At 45.1% G+C, this 12,309-nt stretch overlaps 1 protein-coding gene across 1 annotated transcript in view; it reads right to left on the reverse strand.

Annotated features, from left to right (window-relative positions):
- Positions 1 to 8,021: 8,021 nt before the first annotated feature.
- CPN1 (carboxypeptidase N, polypeptide 1) overlaps positions 8,022 to 12,309 on the reverse strand; it is a 41,552-nt gene continuing 37,264 nt past the window's right edge. The window contains exons 8-9 of the mRNA XM_012661768.1: positions 11,170 to 11,288; positions 8,022 to 8,286 (exon numbers count right to left, since the gene is read on the reverse strand). Coding sequence (XP_012517222.1) covers positions 8,137 to 8,286; positions 11,170 to 11,288 — 269 coding nt within the window. The 3' untranslated portion in view covers positions 8,022 to 8,136. The remainder of the gene's footprint in view (positions 8,287 to 11,169; positions 11,289 to 12,309) is intronic.

Here is a 12,309-nt window from a genome sequence, read left to right on the forward strand (position 1 = left end):
AGTGGTGTGATAGGGAAGTCCCCTCTGCTTTAACCTTTACAGGGTGAGTAAGTGTGAAATGACCTGTTTGTTTTTGTCTGTTTTTGTTCTCTGTTTCTGCTTTCTTCAGCCCTTATCTGCCTATAAAGCCGACTTTCTTCTACTCATCCATTTTATAGAATCAAGTGTTGGCCAATTCTAGAACTGCAAATAAAAGCCAATTAAGATCTTTACATTTGTTTTAATTTTGTCTTTTAACAGCTGGGAGAATTTAAGCTTAAAGAAGCTGTTGGTCATCCTGCCTCATGGGGAGAGACTGTGAGAATGAAGATGATGAACTCAAGAAATGGAGAGATTCCAGGCCACATAACTGGGGCACCTGGCCCCAGCTGTCTGGAATGTCCACTTATAAATTTTAAATTGTATGCCACTAAGTTCTCATCTTTAAACTACTGGCTCACACATGCCAGTCTGAGATGAAACAGTTACCATTCCTTAGCAAAATAAGAAAAATAATTTAATTTACAAGACTTTTTTATTCTGAGACTATAACTTTCCTAATTTTTGGCATTAAAGTATGAATTGATGGTGAGAGTAGATAGCAATTTTTAAAACAGTTCTTAATAGAAAATTAGAAAGTCCAAAATAGAAAGTTAAAGTTAGTGGGACCTTTGTCATCCCTTCCTTTAAAAAAAAAAAATTATTTTTTAAAATAAAAGTCTTCTATACACTATGTGAAATAAAAGTATACTATAAACTATATGTGTAAAATACTGTATTTGGATATATCAAAAAAAAAAGGAATAAAATTGTGGTCATTATATTTCTTAGTTTATTTATACTTCAGCTGATTCCAGAAAGGATTTAAGGAAACTTATTTGACTCCTTTGATCTGGTGCCCAGGATGGACTCTTCATTCCCAAGGCCTCACACGGGACAATCTAAAAGGAAGTCAAAGAGGCCTCTTCTCCCTCCTGTGGGGTGAACGTGAATCCAAGAGATGGCTTTATCTGCCTCCTCCCTGAGCCGTGCTGTAGGATGCAGGCGCACGTCAGCAGAAACAAGCACCACCCCTGAGGGCTTTTCCTGCCACCTACCCCTCACTGGCTCCAGGCTCCTGCTTCTCAGGTGATGCTACATCCCACCTGCAGCAGAGCCTGATGGGGTGGGGGTGAAGGGGTGCAGGGAGCATGTGGGAAGGGAAGAGAATGAAGGGAGGAGAAAGAAAGACTCAAGAAAGGAAGGGTCATGGGGCACATCATTAAGTGGTGAGGGGAGGAATGAGAGAAAGTGGGGAAAAAAAGCCTTTATAAATAGTGGAATTTAACTTCTGGGAGGAGGGAGAGGATTGATGTTTGTTTAGGCATCTGCCCAGGGGGAATGTTTCCTCATGGTTTAATAGCCAGAATGAGTTAGTGTTAAAGTAGATGGCCCATTCCAGGCAGAGGTGGGCGTGATGGATGCAGGGTGTCTGTAGGGACGGTGCGTGTGAGACAGAGGGTTCTCATATGCAAAGATGACAGTCACAACACAGGAACTGTGACTTCTCCAGTTCTGATGGCAGACTCGTCCCAAGCCGTGCTGTCCCACTTTTTAGATCCTTGCTTTTGAGATGGCTGCTTGGGTTTAGGGGTGTTTTCTGTGGCCATGGAAAAAGTGAATCTAATTGGCTTACTCATGACTAGACTCAATGTGGTTTGGATGCTACGCTGCCTTGGGCCTATGCTGAGTTACACTTCTAGCATGTTGAGATCATAAAATTGGGAAACTAAGACCGCGCGCGCGCGTGCGCGCGCACGCACACACACACACACACACACACACACACACACCCTTATGTCCAAAACATGCAGCCACTAGAACCAGCCAGGCTCTTTCCTGCCGCACAGCTCTTGGGCTTGCTTCTCCTGGAACTTTCACTCCTGTTCGTTGTAAGCCTTCCTTCTTCTTACCCTTCACACCTCAGCCCAAATACCACCTATCAGATAAATCTTCCCTAATTGCCCTATCCCAAAATTCTCCTAGCATTTCCTATCTCAGCACCTCTTCTCAGATACTAATTGTTTAAAATGTATTTGTGTATTATATTAACTTGTTTTATTCTCTGTCTCTTCCTCTAAATCCCTCCAACTACAAAAAGGTGGGAACCATGTCTCTCTGGTTCCCCCACTTTCTCCCCTACTCTCAACACAGGGCTGATTCATAAATGGGACTCAACTATTGGTCGGATAAATAAATAAATTCACTGCTCTGTGCTACTGCTATGAGCCCTTTCTACCCACAGAGCACTCCTGACACCAAATGTGCGTGTTTCTTCCGCACCAACAACCAATTCTCCAACTCTGCAGACACTGAGTGTCCAGCAATTCAATTCTGACACTACAGACGACAATCGCAAGTCCAGGCCTCCCGTACTTCTGATCGCCTAGCTACAAATTGGGGTTTATAGCCCTCCCTGGGTTTGATAATTTGCTACAACGGCTCACAAGACTCAGGGAAGTGCTTCACTGTTACCAACTTGTTCATTATAGTGAAAATAGGTAATTCGAAATCTAAGCTATTGGAACTCTAAATTATTTTGAGCCTTAAAGGAATGTGATTACGGGGCTGGAGTCATGTAACAGGCAGCTGTAACCAGGCAGCTGTAACCTGTGTTTCTCTGATTATAGACTGGCCTTCTTGCTTATCCGCATTGTTTTGTAAAACGCTGTAAACGACTGAAGGGCACCAGGGAAGACCCCCTCCCTATCCAGTGTTGACCTTTAGAGATTAACCTTCCTCTTAACTTTCTCACACAGACTTCATGGTGATAGATCACATTGTTTTAAGATGGAATGTTAAATACACTCTTTTAAATGGGAAAGGAAATGAAAACCAGCTATGAAGAAAAGAAAACAAACTAATTCATTGTAACTCTTAAACCAGCTTTGTACTGAAGATGTTGTAATCCTGTTAAATTTCTTTGTCTTTTTCCTCTATAAGCAAGAATTTAACCCATTTCTTTGGAGTCTGTATGCCCTAGAATGGCCATTCCCAGCTTTTTGCTTAAATAAACTCTTTAAAACGGGATTCTGATTCTTTCGATTATTTCAGGCTGACATTATAAAGGATGCAAATGAACAGCCAGAGGAAAAGGCACATAGGGTGTGGTCCAGAAGGGTTCAGAGCACAGGGGTGTCTGTCCCTGTAGAGTCGGGGTATTCCACTCTACAGGCATGTGGCCAAATTCACCAACCCGGAGGCTCTCCCAACCCCTTCTTTTAGGATTTTATATGGAGGTTCCATTATGTAGGCATGATTGAATAAATCATTGGCCATTGGTGATTAAGTCGATCTCCAGCCCTTCTCCCCTCCCTAGAGGTAGGGGGGAGAGTGAAATAGCCAACCTTCTACTCATGGGGTTGGATCCTTGGGCAACCAGCCCCATCCTGAAGCTATCTAGGGGCTTGCAGCATAAATTTCGGTGTGATTGAAATTCAGGAGCTTGCTATGAACAACAAAAGATGATCCTATCGCCCCATCACTCAGGGATTAGGAGGGTTTTAGAAGCTCTATGCCAGAGGACAACCAAATACATATTTGTTATTAGGTCACCATATCACACTCTGAATTCATTTCCTGGATCTTGAACAGAAACAAGCTTGACACCATTCTATTGGGATCTTACTGTTTTAAAATAAATTTTCAAGTTGTGGAAGACTGTGTTTGGCTATTCGAGAGAGCTCCCGCTCTACTTTTTCTTCAAAGTGTTCTAAAGGTGGATAGCAGAGGTTAGGATGTTACACGTTGCTTGTTGATTTTGATCCTTTGGGAAAGGAATTAGATCCCCCATTGGAAGAAGAGCACTCCTGTCTAGAGAGTCTCTGGACACTCTTCACTGTTTCTCTTGCTTTAGGATGTGTGTCAATGCTGCATGTCCGCTGAAGGAGCACAGGGAACCTCACCCCAGGATGTGGCTCCCACGTACAATGAGTATTTCGAGTTAAAGCCCCTTAGAGATCAACAGATGCTGGAAGAGTCACCTACTGGATAAGGTTGACTACACCTGCCCTCTTATTTAAAAAGTGTTGTACGTTTTGTTTTTTTCTCGTGTTTTGTTTTACGTATATTCACTTGAGACAGGAGCATGGCAACTATGCCACTCAGTACGGTGATCACAATTGACAATTTGTGTTTTACTTATTGATATTCTACCTAGCTTACCAAAAAGATTGAGATAGTTTATATACAGTTTTCCATTGCGGTGTAACAAATTAGTGCACATTTAGAGGTTTGAAACCACACGAATGTATCATCTCATCATTTCCGTTGTTCAGGACTCTGGATCCTCCGCTTAGGTCTCACACGGCTCCCCTCAAGGTGTTGGCCCAAACTCACTCAGATTGTTGGCAGAATTCATTTCCATGTGGCTGTATGACTATGGTCCTTGTGTTCTTACCAGCTGTTGATCGGGGACCTCTCTCAGCTCCTAGATGTGGCTCCTCTTCACAGGAAGTTCACGCCCCAGCTATCCGCTTTCCTCCCCCAGGGCCAGCCACAGAAAACACTCTGCTTCTAAAGGGCTCACCTGATTAGGCCAGGCCCACCTGAGATCGTCTGTCTTTAGATTAGCTCAAAGTCAACTGGGTTAGGGCCTTAATTATATCTACAAAATCCTTTTGCCTTATAACATAACGATAAGAATGACATCTCATCATATTTACAGATTTCACCCACATGCAAGGGAAAAGGATTATACAAGTCATTGAGAGTCACCTGAGAATTCTATCATGGTTTCTAATAAAAAATATAGATGTGAAAAACTATTAATACTGGACAAAAGAAGAAAAATAATGAAAGAGGCAAAAAGGAGAAAAAATGTGAAAGTGATCTTGGAGATGATTCACTTAGCAAACACGCGTGATGTGTTTATACATGCCAGCCACCATTGCCAGGGCTGGGCACACAAAGGTGTGAAGACAGGGTGGTCACAACTTACCAGAGCAGAAACCCACTGGCAGAGACCTCTGTGGGAACCAGCACCGGGTGCAGAAGTCAGTAGGTGTCATCTTGTCTGAAAACTAGAAATTCTCCTATCTCAAAGTGAGGAGGGAAATTACTGGGTCATGAAATCTTCAACTTGGAAGGAAGAATGTCAGGAAGAACAAGGAACTAATAAAGCCCTTCCACTACATGAAGTTAGAAAAAAAAAGAAATGGAAAAGACAGGGAGGGTGGGCTTGGTTCAGCCTCTCAGGAGACTGCCTCACTTCCAAACCCCTCTTTGCGCCCCTAAAGCCTTGATGTCAGACTCCCTGGCTTACCGTGGGCCAGCCTGAGGGGTGACCCTCTGGGAGAGTGTGGGGCAGCAGCTGCCTTCCCCCTCCTGACTGATGTATAAAGGTATCACCTTTAATCCCCACAAACTCCAAGTGAGGTAGATATTATTTCTATTTTGTTTCCCAGGTGAGTAACTATGATTCAGAGAAGGTAATGTATTTGCTCAAGGTCACACAGCAAATGAGGAACAGAATTGGAATCTAAAACCTGTGCCTTTAATGATGGTGTTCTACCCCTTTAGCATGGCATTCTCTGCAGAAGATTTCCTCCTTAAAATAAAATTCTAGACATAAAATAAAAAGGGTACCAGCCAGGAAAATGCTGAGCCTGTAGTCGGAGGACTTTCTTTCTTGTCTTGCTATCCCTGCCCACCCTCCCACCGCTACCCTGGTAGTTCTGATTTCATATCCCTCCTTGGTATGCAGTGGGAAATTTTCATATGGTCACGACCAGACCCTGTATTTTCTGTCTAATATTCTGTCTGTATAATCAATCACCTCCAGCTTGAGTGAATTGTACTCAGGATAATCCTTAGGGTTTGGTTTGAAAACCCGCATCTCCTTTAGTGCTTAAAACCCTCAGATGGCGGGCAGGAGGGATCTGACTGAGAACACTGAAGTCTCAAAGAAGGCAGAGGAGCCGCAGGGAGCCGACGGGAGTCACTCTGGAGTTGCCTGGTGTCTCCCGCCTCTGTCGCCCTGCCTGGGCTCAGGCCCCCTTCTCACCTGGCTGTCAGCAGTCTCCTCACTGACCGTCCAGCCTCAGTCTCCCCCCGCCCCAGCCAGCTCTTCAGGCAGCAGCCTGGGCAATCATTCTAAACCCGATTCTGCACTCCGCTCGGAACCTTTCAATGGCTTTGTTTCCCTCGGGATAAAGTCCAGACTCTGCGATGTGGTTCAAAGGTCTTTCATGATTTGGTCCCTCCCTACCCACTGGCCTCGGCTTCTGGCACCTCACTTGGCTACCACCACACTGAATTTCTTGCAGCTCCCTCAGCAAGCCACACAGCTTCCAAGAGCCTCAGCACTTGCAGTATTCTCAGCCTAACTATCATTTCCCCGTTTCTTTCCACCTGGCCAATGCCTCTGTATCTGCCCTCACTGTGTCTCACCTTAGACTCCACTAGTTCTGGGATCCCTTTCCTGACCGTGCCAAGACCGGAGGACAGCCCTTCCCACTGGCTCTGGCCCTCTACCCCAGAGTGCTGGGATTACAGGGGTCAGTCACCGTGCCTGGCCTACACCTCTTGTTTTCTGACGGGTGTGAGAATACAGTCAGCCCTCCGTGTCTGCGAGTTCCCATTCAACGAACCACAGACCAAAAGTATTCGGAGAAAATACAATAAAAAAAACAATAAAAAAATACAAATTTTAAAATATAGTATAACAACATAGTTATTACAGTTTTTATGCTGAACTAGGTGTGATAAGTAACTTAGAGATGATTTGAAGTATATGGGAGGATATGCATAGATTATATGCAAATACTATTCCATTTTATAAAAGGAACTTGAGCAACCTCAGATTTTGGTATCCATGTGGTATTCAAGGGGGGTCCTGGAACCAATCTCCCGTGGATACCAAGGGATGACTACACAGTCATAAGGCACTTAACAACGGAGATATGTTCTGAGAAATGCGCCATTAGGCGATTTTGTTGTGCGAGCATCTGAGAGTGTACTTACACGAACCTACATGGTGTGGCCTCCTACACACCTAGGCTCTATGGTGTAGCCTGTTGCTCCTGGGCTAGAAACCTGTGCTGTACATTACTGTTCTGAATACTGTAGGCAACTGCAACACCATGGTAAGTCTGTGTGTATCTAAACATAGAAGAGGTACAGTAAAAATACAGTGCTATAATCTTACGGGACCACCATCACACACGGTCTGTCGTTGACTGAAGCGTCATCATGCTGTGCACGACTGTGCTTATTTAGAGGAGCTAAACTGCTCAGTGGCAAGAAAGGGCTGTGCTAATTAGAGGTCCTGGTGGGAGGGGAGCAGGTGGGGGAGACTGGAGCCTGCCCTGTCTAACAGAGGCTGAGCCCTGAAATGGGGTGCATGGTAAAGAACCCCCACCTTGCCCTGGGGAGAGGGGACTCAGGAACCCCACGTGCCCAGCGAGGGTTTATGAACCGCTGTGCTGCGAAGTGTGTGATGGAAGACTACCCATCCCTTTAAAATCTTTGGTAACATCTACTTTGCTCAATAACGCTTTCCATACGAATGGGCTCTTCCTGGGCAGCTCGGCGAGGCGGAGAGCGCCATTCCACACGGGCGTCCGCATCACACTTACACATCCAGAAAATGTTCTGAAAGACGCATATTGTTTAAAATGCCCACGTGCAGAGACGGGTAGCCACCGCGCTAGGTATCTGCGTGTCAAGGCTTTTTCTTGTTGAGATGCTGTTGGCTACTGCTGAAGCGATCCTGGGTGGTGGATCCCTCCAGCATGTCAGTGCTCATCCAGAAATCCGCCCTGAGCACTTACCATGGCGCAAGCTCTGTGCTCTCCCGGAGAAGGAGGGGCCGACCAGCCAGAGCCGTCTCTGCATGCGGTGCAGACTGGCACGGAGCCTCCACCACGTTCCCAGAGCGGGAAAACCTGCCCCGATGACGCTGCTGGACGTAGGCACCCCTGCATTGGTTTTCACAGATCCTGATTCCCTAACGATGGCCTAGAGAGGGCTTTCCCCTGGAACAGACGGAGACCATTCTGAACTGTTCGGAATATGTTTATATTTAAATACGTCCCAGATAATAAAATAGAAAGAATGCTCCACCTGATCCGAGCGCAGGAGCGAAGGCTTCCGGAAGGGTCGCCGGCACAGTGGGTTTCAGGCAGGGCCTCTGCGGGGCTGCTTCGTCTCCATCTCTTTCTTTCTGGCTGCCCGGGGCTGCACTTTCACTCTGACTCTACGCCCTCCGCTGGGAGCTCTCCTCACCGGGCTCGCTTGAGCGATGCTTCTCTTGAGGTGGAAGTTAACCTGGGAGGGAAAAAGCAGAAGCTAGGAGACCAGTTCGGCCCCTCTTTCGCCACAGTTCCGGGTTCTGAGGGCAGGAAACTGGGAGAATTATTACAGCAATGACCCAGAGCAGTGCCAGGGGTGTCACATAGACCTGGCTAATACTCCCTCCCAAATCGGTACCGGATCGCGGGCGATACACGGGGTGTGGCTGGATGAACTTAATCTATATTAATTTCATATGTATTCGAAAAAAGTTTTATCTACACATCAAGTCATGATTTCACCAATATTACTGCTTAGGACGACAGCTGTGATTGATGGTGCTGTAATAACCCCCTTTATGCTGCCAGGGTGACTCCCAGGTGCCGTGCTCAGGCATGTCGATGGGTGTCTCAGCGCTTCACAACCAAACCTTCCGCCACAATTGTTTGGCAATATAGACAGTAGAGATGATAGAGTTAGTATGAATTCTCGAACTCTAAATGTCCACGTGCATTAATGCTTTCTCTCTCTCTCTCTCTCTCTCTCTCTCTCTACCTCTGACTGTCCTCGCCCTAATGAATCCTTTCTGCTCTGCACTGCAACTTCTTCCCTTCTGGCCATGGCATGCAGATGGAAGGATGCTTGTGACTGGCGAGTGCGGGATATTCGGGGCGTGGAGGAGCTGCAGAACCGTCCTGGCAGTGCAAGGAGAGGGAGCGGCAGTGTCCTAACCTTGCTCCCCTGGGGCAGCCCTGGCTTTCCCCGCCCTTGGAGCAGCTTGAGCCACTGAAGCCAGCTGGGAGTTAGAAATCATGCCACTGCCTGAGAGGCCTCTCTGTGGAGTTGTTTCCTGCCCCTTCCACAAAAGATCAACAGCTAGTTTTTCTGCTAGTTCCCCCAAGCAGGGAGGGGAGAATCATAGACAACTGCACTATGTCATTTACTATTTCCTATGTAATAATGCAGGAACCTAGGAAAGGAAAAAAAAGACAGAGAGAAAGAAGACAGACAACAAAATGAGGCAAGGACAGAGGAAAATGGAAGGAGCAGCAGCATCCAGAAGGCCATGGGGAAAGCAAAGAGAACACTGGGCCCTGGGAGATATTGTGAAGCATCTTAATTGTAACATGAAAACCCTATAGTAAACAATCGTTTTTCTTTTTTCCTTCCCCAGCCAGATGGATATCTGCTTTAGAATGGGAAGGGCATAGACTCCTCTGTGATCCATAAACAGATTCTTGGTTGTTACTGTATCTGGGAATTGTATCCAAATGACAGCTAGTTCCCCTCTGAGTTATATTTGACATAACCATGGGTTATGTTAATTTGTTTAAAGGATATGTGAAAAAGGAGGTAAAATTCTTTGAAACAGAGTGTGTTTGTTACTCAAGAGGATGTGCAATTGATTGAATTTGTCATTGACTAGACTTGCTCGCAATGCAAGCCTTACGTATACGGCTGCTTACTGGTCATTTGATTTTAGGATATAACAAGCAAAAAGGGGAACAGGATACCTTGGTTGAGAAATTGGAATCAGCTAACAAGCTACAATGGAAGATTTACTTTTTGCTTTCTGCATCTGCAAATAGAAGTAATTTATAACATTCTGGAGTTGGGAGAAGAGGGACTGGGGGAGGGGGAGTGGGAGCGGGAACCATCTAGAAATTTCAGAGGAATTTTCAAAGGACTTAAAGAATAACTCTTTACCCTGATCCTTGTGTTAAAATAAGGAACTATGAAACATGGGTTGTGAGCTTAGCATGAGGCCCCATAACACCCTGGCTAAGGAGGCAGCCCAAGAACCTGATGCAGGTTCTGATCCTGGCTGCCACCACTCACTGAGTGACATTGTGCAAGTTTCTCATCTCTAAATTTCAGTCTCTGCAGCCACAAATGGGGATACTTACATCTACCTTACAGGGCTGTTGTGAAGGTTAAATGATATAATTCTGGAAAGCTCTCATATAGTGTCTGATATATAGTAATTATTCAATAAATAGTACTTATTACCATATTTAAAAAGACAAGCCACATGACTGCAGTGAACATTAGCTTTAAGATTGTGAAGAGAAGGAACTAGACAGAGTGGAGAGGCCCTAGGAAAGAGCTGACTTGTGGGAAATAAGGTCTGCAGATGCTCGTTAAATAGACTGCCTCATTATTTTTTCTCATTTCAGAAATCTGAGGATTAGTGTCCAAAGTCTCTGAGCCCCTTTGTCTCTGAGATCCCAACCTATATGACCCAGGCTGAGAAGGTCCAGGCTATAAATTAAAGTTATTTGCTTCTCATTCCATCTTTAAAAGAAAACCACAGAGAGTTGAATATCAGAGAGCAGCTTCCTCTTTGCGGTAAAGAGTGGACAGCAAGGCTGTCTGGGCACACTGGGCGCCAGAAGGGGTGGCAAAGCGCCCCCTGGTGGCAGCCCTTGCTGATGGCACAGAAGAGTGCAAGCCGTGGGTGCTGAGCCTGCGTATCTGGGCAAGGTCTCTGGGATTTATAAAACTAACGTTTGCTGAACACTTTCTATGTGGCAGTCACTGTACTAAATGCTTCATGTGCACTTTATCATTTAACCTCTTGTGAAGGAGGCACAATTATCACCAATTTACAGCGGAAGAAACCAAGGATGAGGGAGATTAGGTAATTTGTCCAAGGTCTGTGGTAAAAAGAGCTGGATTTAGAATCAGACAGTGCTTTAAATCACTATGCTATGTCAAACAGGAGAAAGAGGAAAGGCCAAAAGGCAGTGGGGAAGGATATGAGACTGAGAGAAGAAAAATTAGGATATGAGAGGAATGATTTTTAAAAAAAAAAATAGTCAAAGGAGAAGCTGGGCAAAGAGTAGAAGTACGCAATCAGTGTTTAAGACATCATGCAAGAGATCGTTACGGTGCTCTGTGACGCTCAGCCTCACTCACCAGTACTGGTTCCCCAGGACCCACGGTCACACTCACTGTCTCTGGGTCAAACCCGGGTGCTGTGGCAGTGACAGTGTAGGTACCTGGAAGCAGCAGCCGGAAGTAATCACCGTGGTCACCTAAAAATCACAGGGATTTTTAACTCAGCTTTGTGATTTAAAACTTGCCCCAAATGGAAACTTGATTTTAAAAATGATCTGGGGGTTTTAGCTGACCACGACCTTGGTTTTTCTTAATAGTGTAATGAAACTGGAAAAGATCTAAGTCATTTGTAGGCTATTTTAATAGAAGTATGGGCCTCAGTTCCTAGGAAGTAAGAGTTTTACTATGCCGTGCACTGAAGTATTGGGTTTAATTCTAGACCCTGTATTTTAATGCAAACTCACATCCAGTAAAGGATCACTAGGAGAGAAGAAAGGTTGAAAGATCTGTGAGTGTTCTGCCTGATAAACTACATGAGATCTCTGTTTTGATGTTTGAAAGGCCACTGTGAAGAAATGATGTCTATCTAAAGAAATAAGAATGAGAGCTATGGGTTTAAGTTGCAGGGAGGCATATTTTGCTAGACAGAAGTAAAAACTATTGTGATAAACAGAGGTATAAAAAAAAGAAATGGACTGTGTTATGAAACTGTGAGTACTCAAGCAGAGACTGACTGAATCAGGGGCTCTGGAAAAGCTACACAGTTGTGCAGTGTACAACCTGCACTAATGGACATGGAGGCCTTTGGTTGGACAAACAGCAGTTAGTGGTGGCATATGTGTGTAATCCTATATCCAGTGGGAAGACTGGACTAAATGATCTGATGCTGAGAATCCTATTTTTATATTTTCATTTTTTTGAGACAGTCTTGCTCTGTTGCCTGGGCTAGAGTGCAGTGGTGTCATCATAGCTCACCACAGCCTCAAACTCCTGGGCTCAAGTGATCCTATTGCCTCAGTCCCCAAGTAGCTGGGACTACAGGCATGTGTCACCATGCCCAGCTAATTTTTTAATTTTTTTGTAGAGATGGGGTCTGGCTATTGCCTGGGCTTGTCTTGAACTCCAGGCCTCAAGCATCCTCCTACCTTGGCCTTCCAAAGTGCTAGGATTACAGGCATGAGCCACTGTGCCTGAAAATCCTATTTTTTTTTTTTTTTT

This window comes from Propithecus coquereli, unplaced genomic scaffold, assembly GCF_000956105.1.
Source record: "Propithecus coquereli isolate 6110/MARCELLA unplaced genomic scaffold, Pcoq_1.0 Scaffold73, whole genome shotgun sequence".
Lineage (NCBI taxonomy): Eukaryota > Metazoa > Chordata > Mammalia > Primates > Indriidae > Propithecus > Propithecus coquereli.